At 44.1% G+C, this 15,248-nt stretch overlaps 1 protein-coding gene across 2 annotated transcripts in view; it reads left to right on the top strand.

Annotated features, from left to right (window-relative positions):
- Positions 1–6,760: 6,760 nt before the first annotated feature.
- Positions 6,761–15,248, top strand: part of ATAD2B (ATPase family AAA domain containing 2B) — a 75,298-nt gene continuing 66,810 nt past the window's right edge. For both annotated transcript variants that reach the window (XM_060786965.2, XM_060786956.2), the window contains exon 1: positions 6,761–7,117. In XM_060786965.2, the coding sequence (XP_060642948.2) occupies positions 6,929–7,117 (189 nt within the window). In that variant the 5' untranslated portion in view covers positions 6,761–6,928. The remainder of the gene's footprint in view (positions 7,118–15,248) is intronic.

Raw genomic sequence — 15,248 nt, 5'->3', positions numbered from 1 at the left:
TGCCTAAACTGAAGGAAATAATAGTACTACTTTCAGCCACAAATGCAAAGTTTCTGGAGTATAACAACCACATTCAAAGTAAGTACTGCACAATTAAAAAAGGAAATAACACTTTGAAACCAGAAACAGAAACTTTTTCAAATTTTGCTACTTAGTGTAATAGATAAATACAAACTTGCTCAAAACTACCTAGAAATTGCATTAAATACATTAAAAACTAGCCGTCCCCTGCCACGCGTTGCTGTGGCCCACATGGGGGTTCTGTGTGGGAGGTTTGGCCCAATTCTATCGTAGATGGGGTTCAGAATGCTCTGTGATTGTAGGTGAACTACAAATCCCAGCAACTACAACTTCCAAATGTCAAGATTCTATTTTCTCCAAACTCCACCAGAGTTCACATCTGGGCATATTGATTATTCGTGTAGAGTTTGGTCCAGATTCATCATTGTTTGAGTCCACTGTGATATCTGGATGTAGGTGAACTACAACTCCCAAACTCAACGTCAATGCCCACCAAACTCTTGTAGTGCTTTCTGTTGATCATGGGAGTTCTGTGTCCCAAGATTGGTTCAATTCCATCATTGGTGGAGTTCAGAATGTTCTTTGATTGTATTGGATCACACACAGGAATTTGGTGTCAATTTGTCCCGTGGTTTTTGAGTTCTGTGAATACCACAAACGAACATTACATTTTTATTTATATAGACTAGCTGTGCCCTGCCACGCGTTGCTGTGGCCATATTTGAGTAGATATGTTTGTACCTTGTGGGTTGTGTTATGGGCATGGGAATTTTGGTTAAGTTTCGTTGGGGGATTTTTGAGTTTTGTTGTTTTGCCGTTTTGAGTGTGTTGTTGTGTTGTTTTTCATTTTGAGTAGATATGTTTGTACCTTGTGGGTTGTGTTATGGGCATGGGAATTTTGGTTAAGTTTCGTTGGGGGATTTTTGAGTTTTGTTGTTTTGCCGTTTTGTGAGTGTGTTGTTGTGTTGTTTTTCATTTTGAGTAGATATGTTTGTACCTTGTGGGTTGTGTTATGGGCATGGGAATTTTGGTTAAGTTTCGTTGGGATTTTTTTGAGTTTTGTTTCCTCGTTGGATGCCCCTAACAAATTTATATATATAGATCTGTTTTGTTTTATATTGTTTTTTAACAGTTCATTCTTAAATGTGTTTTAAAGTAACTTTATGAATGTACATATGGAATTCTACATTTGTTTATGAAAGATCTTGAAAGGGCGAAGAATTAAAGCTAAATAAATATAGTTATAAAATTAAGTGCAGGAGATAAGAGTGCTTTTAAAAAAACGGATGATGAAAACAAAAGGAGACAGCAGAAGTACTTTTGAATGTGTATTGTCGAAGGCTTTCATGCCCTCAACCAGAGGCGGCCCTAGGTAATTTTCAACGGTAAGCAAACAGTATTTTGGTGCCCCCCCCCCCAAACTAATCACTGATATATATTTTTCGTTTGTCGTGGGAGTTCTGTGTGCCATATTTGGTTCAATTCCATCATTGGTGGAGTTCAGAATGCTCTTTGATTGTAGGTGAACTATACATCCCAGTAACTACAACTCGCATATGTCAAGGTCTATTTTCCCCCAAGAGCACCTCAAGAGCGCCCCTGGGCAAAATCAACTATACTGCAAATGCTTACTTTGCGTAATGGGTTGGGCCGCCCCTGGCCTCAATCACTGGGTTACTGTGAGTTTTTCAGACTGTATGGCCATGTTCCAGTAGCATACAAACCCACCAAGAAAATCCAAGAAATACTACATTCAGCAAATGATGAGGGATCCTTTAACCACTGCGGGAGTTTACCGTATGCCACGCAACTGTGGACAAGTCTATATAGGGACCACCAAACGCAGCATTGCCCAAACATGAATCAAGGAGCACTTGATGAACCAACATGGACATAGCATATTATTTGAGAGACCAGAAATGCTGGGCCACTCTGACAACCACCATGTCAGACTATATAGAGAAGCCATTGAAATCCACAAGCATGTGGATAATTTCAACAGAAAGGAGGAAACCATGAAAATGAACAAATCTGGTTACCAGTATTTAAAAACACCAGAATCAAGACAGTAAATAAATAACACTGCTCAGAAATTGGAGAGCTCTAGACAGCCAACAATCTAGTGTCAGTTAACATATCCCAAACAAAGGATGCCCCAAGGCAGCAACAACCAGGCTATGTACCTGCAAGGCTACTCAATGAAAATCAAGCTGGCTAACTGCAACAATCACATTTATTTTAAACAGAGTTCTTTCTCCCACCCTGAACATTCCAGATATACAGTATATACAACCCATTTGCCTCATTCCCGCAGACTGGCAAATAAACTTCTGAGGAAGCTTGTCTTAGATACTGGCAAAACGTCAGGAGAGAATGCTAAGGGACATGGCGATACAGCCCAAAAAACTCAAAATAACTAACTTTTGGATATGCTAGCCAGATAGACTATCCCCAAAACTAAACAACTGAGAAGTTTAAATCCTTTCTTAGCCTTGTCTTCTTGGTCTAGCTTTCTGTACCATTGAATCATATGTATTGTTATGTATAGTTTTCCAAGTGGTGAGTAATTTCAGGGGTGCGACACTCTCCTGAATTTGAATTCCTCCAGAATGAGTTCACTGGAATATAACTGAAATGTTATAATACATATGTTTGTTTAACAAATAGATACACTGAAGACAAAAAGAAAAAGTTGACACGCTGTTCAACTTTCTGGCAAATTGTGCAAAAGTCCCATATGAATTTTAAAGGTGGGGATATTACAAGAGATAGCCTTGTTATTGAGAAACGGGACCCCACATTATACATTAAATAAATTACTACCTGCCACGCATTGCTGTGACCTATAGTAAGACTTTTCGAAATAGAGGTAGATATCTGGACTGTTATGAAAGAGAGGTACCTTCCCCCTTTTTCTTCCCCTTCCCCTTTCTCTCCTTTCTTCTTTCTCTACCTCTTTCTTTCATTCTTTCTTTCGCTCTTTGGTTTCAACCTTCCTTCCTTCCTTCCTTCTTTCCTTCCTTGCCTCCCTCTTTCTCTACTTCTTCCTTTGCCTCCTTTCTTCCCTCCCTGTTTCCTTCCTTCTTTCATTTTTTATTTCCTTTTCTCCTTCCTTCCTTCTTTACCTCTTTCCTGCCTTTCCTCCCCTTTTTCTTTCCTTTCTACTTTCTCTTCTTTCTTTCCTCCGGTACCTCTTTCTTTCCTTCTCTCCTTCTTTCCCTCCCTCCTTCTCTCTTTCCTTCCCTCCCCCTTTCCCTCCTTCATTCCTTCCCTTTCCCCTCCCACCTTTCTTCTCTTATTCCTTCTTGTCTGTTCTCCCTCAATACAATGGCAGAGTCCCTTCTAACTCTATTCTAAGGGAAGGAAGGAGGGCAGGAAGGAGGGGGTTGGACCGGATGGCCTTTAGAGCTCCCCACCAACTGGTTGGCCATCTGTTGTGAGGGCTTTGATGGTGTCTTCCTTTACTGCCAAATTAGGTTGGGCTGGATGGTCTTTGGGGCTCCTTTCCAAGCAATGTCAGTTTTGTGTGTGCCATCATGGCACTTTCCTCCTTCCCTCGTGCTGTGGGAGACAGAGAGTCAGAGTGTGTGAACAGAGTGTGGCCTGCTCCCTTCCCCCCCTCCCCTCCTTCTTCTCCTCAGGCTCTGCCCTTTGATCCCTTGCCTTAGTGTTAGTTAGGGGTGAAGTAAGGTGGCCTCACTGGCTGTGTCCTCGTGCGGGGGGGGGGGGGGGGGCAGGGGAGGTATGTTATCTTCTTCTCTTTTTGATTTTAAAGGTGCTTTTGTGGAGTTTTTTCAGTGATGTTCACGTCTTGGATTGTGAGGATTTTTGTTGCCAAATTTGGGGTCATTTGGCCCTGTAGGTTTTTTTGTTTTTAACGTACTAATTACGCGCAGAACATTTATATATATAGATAGATATGATTCTATAGGTGTGGCTCCATTTGAGCTTGTAGCGAGAGTGCTTTTTTTGCCCTGCAGTAATCCTTTTTATGAATTGATTTTGGAATGTTGTCTAACACCCTACCAGAACCCAGGAAACGATCCTTTAAAATCTCCACAATCTCTTCACAATGGACTGAGATACGTGGGAACTATCTATCTCCCATGCCCCAAGTCAGCCTCACCCTTGCAACACCCATTGAAATGGTCATCAACTTCAAGCACCTATTGTGTACTTTGGACTAACCCCATTGTGTCTACTGGAGTCAAACCATAAAGCCCATCATAAACCCATTGGCAATTGCTACACCGCGGATGGACACTTCAAATGCTGCAATGATAGTTTCTTAAATTTCCCGCCACCACAAAGAGCCAACAAGCAATTATGTCGGATGGAGCCCTGAGTAACTCAGGATGTCAATTCCAGTCGGTCAGTTTCTAAACCATTCAGGAGCTGACACGGGTTTCTTGAATAGCTATCAAAATGAAATAAAAATGTTCAGTATTCACTGTAAATTCTTTGGAGAGCTTACTCTGCTGACATCCTTTCTGGCTATTGAGAATAAAGCCCTTGATTTTGCCTTCAGTCTCTTCTGTGTCCTATCTGGTCATTGGAAGTTTGGCACTCCAGGCCTCTAACCCACGGTTTTAGTGGAGCTGAAATCCCATACTAGAATAGTAGAATAAAAAGGGATCCATTAGCACCTTTGATACTAATTTATTCTAGTATAGCTATTTGTGGTCTGCATGGTGCTTCGTTAGATGTACAGAGTAGCCACCTCAGATTGATGAATGGACCATATGAATCAGACACATGAGATGGAGTGGGGTCCACTAAAACATAGGATAGAAAGTCAGTTCCACAGATGCCACTGGATTGCTTTAGGCCTTTTAGAAGTGGAGGGTCAGAGTTATAGAGAAGAAGTAGTATCCTAAAGTAGCTTTCAGTGCCAATTCTGATCTTAGTTCCTAGTTTGTCTTTTCCAAACTGGAAATTCACTAATTTTGATAATATATGTGCAAGAAGGGATTTGAGCATTTCCTTGTAGGTTGAAAGCCCAACTACTGAGTGTTTTCAGTTAACTCAGTTTCAAATATTCAGTTTTTGGCACATGGTGGCCTCCCAGTTCCAGGAGCTTCTGGATGGGATGGATTATCAAGCAGGTTTCAGGCCTCGTTATGGGGTAGAGGCAGATTGGGTTGCCTTGGTGGATGGACTACACCAGTAACTTAATGGGAAATATGTCCTTTCTGGTTCTATTGGATCTCTCTGTGACTTTGATGCCATTGTCCATGATACCCTTTCTGAAGCCCCTTGCTGAGATGGGACTTTTGGGCATTGTTCTACATACAGCTCAAAAACCCTACAACAACCCTTTTGCATATACATATCTTGAAGATCCAAACATGAGAGATTTATATATTATCTAAATATATATATAGACATGCCAAGATGAAGTACTTTGGCCACATCATGAGGAGACAGGAAAGCTTAGAGAAGACAATGATGCTGGGGGAAATGGAAGGAAAAAGGATGAGGGGCCGACCAAGGGCAAGATGGATGGATGGCATCCTTGAAGGGACTGGCATGACTCTGAAAAAGCTGGGGGTGATGACGGCTGACAGGGAGCTCTGACGTGGGCTTGTCCATGAAGTCACGAAGGGTCAGAAGTGACCGAACAAATGTTGTTGTTGTTCATTCGTTCATTCGTTTCACGGCCTCCATGTTTTCTCCCTCTATTTCCCAGCTGTCAATTATTCTTGCTGCCATAATCTTGTTTTTATTATGTTTAGCTGCAACCCAGCTTTTGCGTTTTCTTCTTTCACTTTGATTTCCACCACAATTCAAGAGATATTGACAAGCTGGAATGTGTCCAGAAGAGGGCGACTAAAATGATCAAGGGTCTGGAGAACAAGCCCTATGAAGAGCGGCTTAAGGAGCTGGGCATGTTTAGCCTGAAGAAGAGAAGGCTGAGGGGAGATATGATAGCCATGTATAAATATGTGAGAGGAAGCCACAGGGAGGAGGGAGCAAGCTTGTTTTCTGCTTCCCTGGAGACTAGGACGCGGAGCAATGGCTTCAAACTACAAGAAAGGAGATTCCACCTGAACATGAGGAAGAACTTCCTGACTGTGAGAGCCGTTCAGCAGTGGAACTCTCTGCCCCAGAGTGTGGTGGAGGCTCCTTCTTTGGAAGCTGTTAAACAGTGGCTGGATGGCCATCTGTCAGGGGTGATTTGAATGCAATATTCCTGCTTCTTGGCAGGGGGTTGGACTGGATGGCCCATGAGGTCTCTTCCAACTCTAGGATTCTATGATTAGAAGGCTCCTCAGCTCCTCCTCGCTTTCGGCCATCAAAGTGGTATCATCTGCATATCTAAGGTTGTTAATGTTTCTTCCAGCAATTTCCACCCCAGCCTTACATTTGTCAAACCTTGCACATTGCATGATGTGTTCTGCATACTGAACAAAGAAACAAAAACAATTCTGGGCCAAATGACTGTGTGGAAGGGCTTTTAGGTAAGGCAGATATTGTGGGTGACCTGCCTTGACCTTGTGGGTGAGATGGGCCTTGGGGTCAAGGGGGAGTCCTCCTGGAGGCGCACAGAGATGCGGAGGGGTAGAGCGGCTCGTCGGGAGGGGTAGAGCATCCCGTCCAATGGCGCCTCCCCATTGGCACCGGAAGCCCCGCCTCCCTGTGCGCCTGGATGTTGCCAGGCCTAGGGAGGAGGTGGAAGAAGAGGCCGTCCTATGAGCGTCGGCGGCGGCGCAGCGCCCCCTGGAGTCCGCGCGCGGGCGTGCGGGCGGGTGCGCGAGGAGAGAAAGGGACGAGGGAAGGCGCAGCAATGGCGGCCCGTGGGTGAGGGTGCCTGCCTGGCTGGCTGAGCGGCGGAGGCCGAGGCGGAGCTGGGTGCAGGGGGTCCCCCTCGCTCGCTTGCTTTCCGGCGGCGGCGGCGGCGGCGGCCATGGTGAACACGCGCAAGAGCGTCCAGTCGCAGCGCCTGCTGGCCAAGGCGGCGGGGGCCGGGGCCGGCAGCCATTTCATCTCGTCCCGGACCCGCTTGTCCCGAACCAGCGCCAAGGCGGCGGCGGCAGCGGCAGAGGCAGCTCGAGCAGCGGCGGCGGCGGCTGGGCAGGAAGAGGACTCGGCCCGGGTGAGGCAGGCCAGGAGGGAGGGCGGTGGGAAGAGGAGGAGGAGGCCCTGCTTGAGGCCCTCCAAGCCAGGGCTTTTCTTGGGGCTTCATTAGAGCGGTTCCACATTGCATTGGTCCCACAGTAGCTGCCATGGCAACCACCCTGTTGGCATCCCGGCCGGACTCCAAGGGGGGGGGGGGATGCAACCGGGGAGAAAGTGCTAACTGGCGCTGCATCCACACTGCACAGTCGTGTAGCGCTTTGGTCCCGCCTTGGATTGAGGCGCTGTGCCGCTCTCTGGGATCTGTAAATCAGGGGAGGTGTTTCTCCCTACTTCCCTGTCACAACAAATCTCATCTCTTTCCCCCATTTTTTTCGTCTGAGGAGTGACTTGAGAAACTGCAAGTCGCTTCTGGTGTGAGAGAATTGGCCGTCTGCAAGGACGTTGCCCAGGGGACACCCGGATCAGGAATGTAGCGGGGGGGGGGGGCTTGAGGGGCTCCAGAGAAGGTCCACGAGAAGGCCTTACTGGTACATTATTTAAACTGTTATGTTTATTCATATCATGATCTGATCACCATACTCAATATATCCCATATGCATTGGGGGGGGGGGTATTGGGGTAACGATACAAAAGTTTTGCTAGGGTAGATCCTCAGCCCCACCCCACCCTCCAAATCAAACTCAGCACCCCCCGAATCAAAATTCTGGCTACGGGCCTGCTGCCCCGGATGTTTCTGATGTTTGACCAACCTTGTGAGAGGCTTGTCTCATGGCACTGCATGGGGAGCTGGAGCTGATAGAGGGAGCACATCCACACTCTCCCCAGATTTGTACCTTCAACCTGTCAGTCCTGCTGGCACAAGGGTTTAACCCAGTGGCTCTCAACCTTGGGTGCCCAGATGTTTTTGGCCTACAACTCCCAGAAATCCCAGCCAGTTTACCAGCTGTTAGGATTTCTGGGAGTTGAAGGCCAAAAATATCTGGGGACCTCAGGTTGAGAACCACTGGTTTAACCCATTGAGCCCCCTAAAAGAAATGCATAGAGTCGAAAGGGGCGGCGGGCTGCGAAGGACACTTACCACCTCATCACACTAGAGCAAGCCTGGGAAAACTTCAGCCCTCCAGCTGTTTTGGACTTCAACTCCCACAATACTTAACAGCCAGTTGTGGATGTTGAAGTCCAAGGCCCCTGCCACACAACTGAATAAAATCCCACATTATCTGCTTTGAACTGGGATAAATGGCAATGTGGACTCAGGGCCCTTCCACACAGCCCTATATCCCAGAATATCAAGGCAGAAAATCCCACATAATAATAATAATAATAATAATAATAATAATAATAATAATAATCTTTATTTATAATCTGCCTCCGTCTCCCCAAAGGGGACTCGGAGTGGCTAACATGAAGCCAGGCCCAGAAACAATTATCTTTGAGTGTGGACTCAGATAACCTAGCTCAAAGCAGATATTGCCTTGATATTCTGGGATATAGGGCTGTGTGGAAGGGCTCTTAGATAACCCAGTTAAAAACAGAGATTGTGGAATTTTCTGCCTTGATATTCTGGGTTAGATGGCTGTGTGGATGAGCCCCAAAACACCTGCAGAGCCGAAGCATGCCCATGCTTGCTATAGAGCATGGATCCACTTTCAATCCAGTTTCTGCCTCCTGCAGGATTCTGGAGCTTTAAGGGGAGGGGCCTTTAAACTGCTCAGCCAGACAAGTCCTGGGTCTCAGGATCCTTCCACACAGCTACAAAATCCACAGTGAATTGGGTTATATGGCAGTGTAGACTCAGGGCCCTTCCACACAGCCATATCACTCAGAATATCCAGGCAGGTCATCCATAATATCTGCTTTGAACTGGTGCCTCTTCCACACAGCTGTATAAAATGCACATTGAAATGGATCATATGCCAGTGTGGACTTGGATATTGGAGTTCAAAGCAGATATTGTGGATGACCTGCTGTGATATTTTGAGTTAGATGGTTGTGTGGAGGGGTTCTAAGTGAAGTACAAACCCCAGAATTCTGCAGGAGGCAGAAACCGGATTGAAAGTGGATCCATGCCCTAGGGCCCTTCCACACTGCTATATAATCAAAAATATCAAGGCAGATAATCTACAAATTCTCCTTTGAATTGGGTTATCTGAGGCCACACTGCCATATAATCCAGTTCAATGTGGATTTTATACAGCTGTATGAAAGGGGTCTGTGACATATTAAAAGCAATTGGAAAATGGGCTGCAGTGTAGGAGAGAGAGGTGGAGAAGAAGGGGGATTGGGGAAGGAAGAGGAGAAGTCATGGCCCTGTGTCTTTGGGGTGATGCTGCCCTCCAAGGCAGTGGGTGGTGTGGATGGAGGCTGTGGGATGTTGCAAGAGGGAGGGAAGGAGAAAGAGAAGGAGGGAGGGGGAGAGTGCGACGTGAGCTGTGAGAGAGATCTGCGGCTCCCTCGGAGGGAGGGAGGAGGGAGGTCATTTGAGGTAGGAGGAGGAGGAGGACACGAGCTGCAGCTCAAGAGACACTCCGAGTAGGACAGCCCTGATAGGAATATGGAAAGAGTGATGGGTTTCTTTTGTGTTTATTTTTTGGAGGAGATGGTCTTCATTGTGATTTCCAACCACTGGAAATTGTAGATAGGGAGCCCCAGAGTGCTGCGAGGTGCTGTTGTGGTTCTCTGTCACTTACATTTCTCTGTGGTGCCAGGCGGAAGGTAGAGCGGGCGCCCCCGGTGGCCGAAAGCGGTACTGCTTCTTAAAAGGACAGAGGAGGAGGAGGAGGAGGGGGTGTTAAGAGTTGTTTCTAGTTTATTTATTTATTTATTTCCAGCATTTCTACCCTGTCCTTCTCAACCCCCATTAGGGGACTCAGGATGGTTTACTTTTGGCACAATTTGATGCCATTAAATATAACAAAGCAATATAACAACAATTAAAACAATAAATAGAACATTAATTAAAACAGTAAAAACAGTATTAACCGCCATATCACAATTCCAGTCAAATTCCATATCCAAAGCGCTATTTATGCCTGCTGTCCAAAAGCCTGGTCCCAGTACCACAACTTCAGTTTCTTCCTAAAAGACAGGAGGGATGAAATAGATCTTACCTTGTTGGGAAGCGAGTTCCACAGGTGGGGGGCTACAGTCAAGAAGGCCCTGTCTATCATCCCCACCAGACGTATTTGCAACATTGGTGGGAGTGAGAGCAGGGCCTCCCCATATGATCTTAAACTGCAAGGCGGGGCATAGTGGGAGATGCGTTTGGACAAGTAAGCTCGGCCAGTACTGTATAGAGCTTTATAGGTCAAAACCAGCACTTTGAATTGAGTTCGGAAGTGGATCGGCAGCCAGTGGAGCTGACACAATAAGGGGGTGGTGTGCTCCCTGTATGTCGCTCCAGTTAGTAATCTGAGTGCATCCCATTGGACGAGTTGTGCTTCAGAAAGGGGCCTTTAAACTGCTCGGCTATAGAGGTCCTGGGCTTCACTAAACTGCAAAGTCCAGAATTGTCATATGTTTCGGTATACAGGCAGTCCTCGAGTTACAAGCAGCCAACTTACAAATGACTTCTAGTTAAGGACAGGGGTGAGGAAACAGGAAGTGAGAGAAATCTACCCCTCAGAAGGGAAATTCTCTCCTGAAAGAGTTATCCTGGGAAAAAGGGGTCTCCACTGGTGTTTTAGCTCCAATCCTTGTTAATACAACAAGGTACGTTTTTCAAAATCCAGTACTCACAGGGACAGAAAGTGAGGTGAAATATTCTGAGCAGGGGCACAGGAAGCAAAACAAACACCACAGAGGTGTTCATTTTTCCCAATATAAGCAAAGCTTATATAGATAGATAGATAGAGAGAGATTGTGTGTGTGTGTGTGTGTGTGTGTGTATATATATATATATAGAGAGAGAGAGAGAGAGAGAGAGATGGAGTTGCACTTGAAATGTGCACTTAAAATGTACCTGTTCTGACTTAGATTCAAATTCCTCTACAGAACTTATCTTGGATTGCTGTTTTTCATATTGTGTGATCATGTTCCAGTAGCATTCTCTCCTGATGTATTGCCTGCATCTATGGCAGGCATCCTCAGAGGTTTGTTCTGAATGCTACTGGAACATGGCCATACTGCCCAAAAAACTCACAGCAACTCAGTGATTCCAGCCACGAAAGCCTTCAACAACACACATAACTTATCTTGTTTTAACTCCGAGATTACCAGTATATTTGTTTAAAGTACTATGCTTGCTACTCCCCCCAGCCTTAAAAAAATGCCCCTGAGAGAAAGGCATTCTCATTCATCTCATGGACTAGCATTTCTTGTTCTTTGTCTCTGAGAAAGGGTTTAGATGTCAAGGTTGAACATCCTTTATTCAGAATTCCAAAATACTCCTGTAGCCAACATTGTTCACATAGAATCACAGAGCTGGAAGAGATCAGAACAGCCAACCAGTCCATCCTACAGAAACATCTAATCAAAGCACTCCCAACAGATGGCCATCCAACTTCTGCTTGAAACCTCCAGAGAAAGAGACAGTATCACTCTTCAAGGTGGTTTATTCCACCGTCAAACAGCTCTTACCATCAGGAAGTTTTTTCTGATGTTTAGGTAGAATCTCTTTTCCTGCAGTTTGAATCCATTGCTCCATTGTGTCCTGGTCTTCAGAGCAGCAAAGAACAAGCTTGACCCCTTCTCAATGTGACAACCTTTCAAACATTTAAACATGGCTCTCGTGTCTCTTCTCAAGTCTTCTTTACTCCAAGCTAAACATTCCAGCTCCCTAAGTTGTTCCTCTGCTTGGCTTCCAGACCTTTAACCATTTGGTCACCCTTCTCTGGACAGTTTACAAATGGTCAATATCAATTTTGAATCGTGGTGCCCTGAACTAAATATGGTGTTATTCCAGGTGAGGTCTGACCAAAGCAGAATAGAGTGTGGCTATTACCTCCTTCACATGGGTAGATAAGATAGTGACACCTCTGCTTTCTGATGGCTTAGTGTACACAAACTTGGTTTAATGCACAAAAATGATTACAAATATGTATAAAATTATCTTCAATCTACGTATATATGACACATAAATGGGTTTTGTGTTTTGCCTTGATTCCCATCTCCAAAATATCTTACTATGTACAATGATGCAAATTTAGATATTCCAAAATTGAAAATCTGAAATATATCTGATTCCCATCATTTTGGATAAGGAATACTCAACCTGTAGAATGTTTTTTTTAAAAAAAACATGGTCAGGTTATAGCTCATTGTTGATAATCTGTGGCCTAAAGTTTCTTCTGATTGCAGTAGACTCATTGAATCCATTAGAATAGCATCTATGTTAACTCTCTAGTTCAAGCATGGGCAAACTTTGGCCCTCCAAGTGTTTTGGATTTAAGCTAGCACAATTCCTAACAATCAGTAAGATGTTGAAGTCCAAAACAATGGGAGGGCCAAAGTTTGCTCATGCTTGCTCTAATTGTTACCTGCACAAATCCCATGAATGAGAAACCTCAATATCACCCCTTTATCAGCATCCTTGATTGAGGTTGTAATGTGGTCGTCCTCTTTTTCTACTGGCCTCTACCTTACCAAGTATTGTTGTCTTTTCCAAGTTATGACTTCTCATGATATGGCCAAAGTGTGAGAGTCCATTTAGTCATCTTTGTGTCCAGGGAGTGAGTTCAGGTTTGATGTGCTCTAGGACATATTTATCTGTTCTTTTAGTAGACCACAGTATCTACAGAACTCTTTTTCAGCACCACACCTCAAATTAGTTGATTGTTTTCCTATTTTCTTTCTTCACTGTCCCCAATCATACGTAGTTGACTTTCCATTCAATTTAATGTGTTTAGCTGGAAGTAAGATGCCAGCTTATGCTTTAGAGTGACATTTAATCAATATACATTTTACATTTCTGCCTTGATCATGAAAAAAAATTCAGCCTTTGAAAACAATGACTTTTGGAACAGTAGCAGTTTAAATGATTGAAAGAGTATCTTTCCCAGAATATTCCTTTGCTGATTTCAGTCTCCTTCCACACAACTGTATAAAATTCTACATTATATGCTTTGAACTGGGTTATATGGCAGTGTGGACTCAACCCAGTTCAAAGCAGATATTATGGAATATCTGCCTGGATATTCTGGATTATATGGCTGTGTGGAAGGGTCCTCAGAGTGATTGGTGTGAAACAAAGGAATTTAAAGGGAGGGTTTAAAAGGCAGGCAGAAGATTTGGCATATATTAATAAATTCTACTGTTAGCAGTAGAAGTCTGAGCAGGCCAGTTTTCATCACAGGGCCCTTCCACACAGCCATATAACCCAGAATATCAAGACAGAAAACCTCACAATATCTGCTTTGAACTGGGTTATCTAAGTCCACACTGCCATATAACCCAGTTCAAAGCATATAATGTAGGATGTTCTACAGGTACCAGGTGGTGTGAAATTTAAGAAGCTAAGCCAGCGGTTCTCAACCTGAGGGTCCCCAGGTGTTTTGGCCTACAACTCCCAGAAATCGCAGCCAGTTTACTAACTGTTAGGTTTTCTTGGAATTGAAGACCAAAACATCTGGGAACCTACAGGTTGAGAACCACTGAGTTAAGCAGAGTCAGACCAGTTTAGTACTTGGATGGGCAACCACAAATGAATATCAGTTCTGTAAGCTATGTTTTAGAAGAAGAACTTGCAAACCCTATCTGAAAGTTCCTTATCTAAGAAAAACCAATTAAATTCTGAGGTTGCCATAGGTAACTTGGCCAGAGAAGGATGTTTTGCAAAAACAGTTCTCGGAAGGTTTATGGCCAGGAGTAAATAAATAAATAGATAGATAGATAGATAGATGTTTGTGTATATTGTACTCCATATGTCTGAGGAAATGAAATAAATGTATGAAATGTGCTAAAATAAACATTTTAAAGGTAGCGCAAGTGTCCTTTTCCCTGTTGTTTATATTGAAACTACTACTTCTGAAAATACTTAAAATGAAGAATCCACTGACACTCCCACAACCACTGTGCCGTAATCTGCATACCGTGTCCCAGCCTTGTAGCACAGTCTGAGAACTTCAGATCTCCCCCTCCTCTCAATCTGGTGCCTGGTATAACAGCCTGCCAGTGCCTCCTACACAGACAGGCATATTGTAGCAGGAAAAAAAGTTTCTTCTCTGTAAAAGCACAAGGTAGTTTTCTAAACAATCAGAAGATGCTTCCCTAGCATGAAACATTGTCTTCCTGCCACCTTCCCCATGTTATACGTAAGAGTTATCTTTGCTCTTATATAGCACTAAGGGACATTAGTGAGTATCACATTCCACTATGGACAGTTAAAATTCATTTTCTTCTATGTTACATAGTAGATGGAAACATATGGATCTTGTAAAAAAAAAAACCCAAGATAAAACGAATTGAAAATGTGTTGTGTTTTAACTTAATGTCTGGTAGGAGCAGTAGGGTTAACTTAATTTTTTACAAAACAGTCCACATGGTCTTGAATGACATACACTTCCTTGACCCATTTCAAACTGGCGTCAGAGCAGGATACGGAGTTGAGATGCTTACAGTTGCCTTAGGGTCCTTTCACACAGCCATATAACACAGAATATCAAGGCAGATAATATCTGCTTTGAACTGGGTTATCTGAATCCACACTGCTATATAATACAGTTCAATGTGGATTTTATACATCTATGTGGAAGGGAATTTAGTGGGTGATCTCCAACTTAACACTGACAGGAAGAGTGTGTCCCTGTTGGTGGTTTAAACTTCTCAGCAACGTTCAATACCATCTATCATGCTATTCTTCTGGAACACCCTGGGGGGGGGGGGGGTTGTGGTAGGGAATCAGAAGCACTGCATTGCAATGGTTCTGGTCTTCTTTCTCAGGCCAGTTTCATATGCTCTAGGATAGCTGCTCTTCAAAAGGAGCTGTTATATGGAATATCACGAGGTGCCTTTCTATCTTCTGTGCTTTTCAACATCTACATGAAACTGCTGGGAGAGATGATATGGATTTTTGGGTATTGTCAGTTCACTGATGACACCCAAAAATATTTGTCCATGTCTTCAAAAACTGTCTTAGCTGAGATCACTGTATCTCCTCTGAATGAATGCCTGGAGGAAGAAACGGACTGAGTGAAGAAAAACAAATTGAG

The sequence above is a fragment of the Anolis sagrei genome, chromosome 1, assembly GCF_037176765.1.
Source record: "Anolis sagrei isolate rAnoSag1 chromosome 1, rAnoSag1.mat, whole genome shotgun sequence".
Lineage (NCBI taxonomy): Eukaryota > Metazoa > Chordata > Lepidosauria > Squamata > Dactyloidae > Anolis > Anolis sagrei.
The sequence above is the reverse complement of the archived record's forward strand: the minus strand, read 5'-3'. Positions and strand labels throughout refer to the sequence as shown.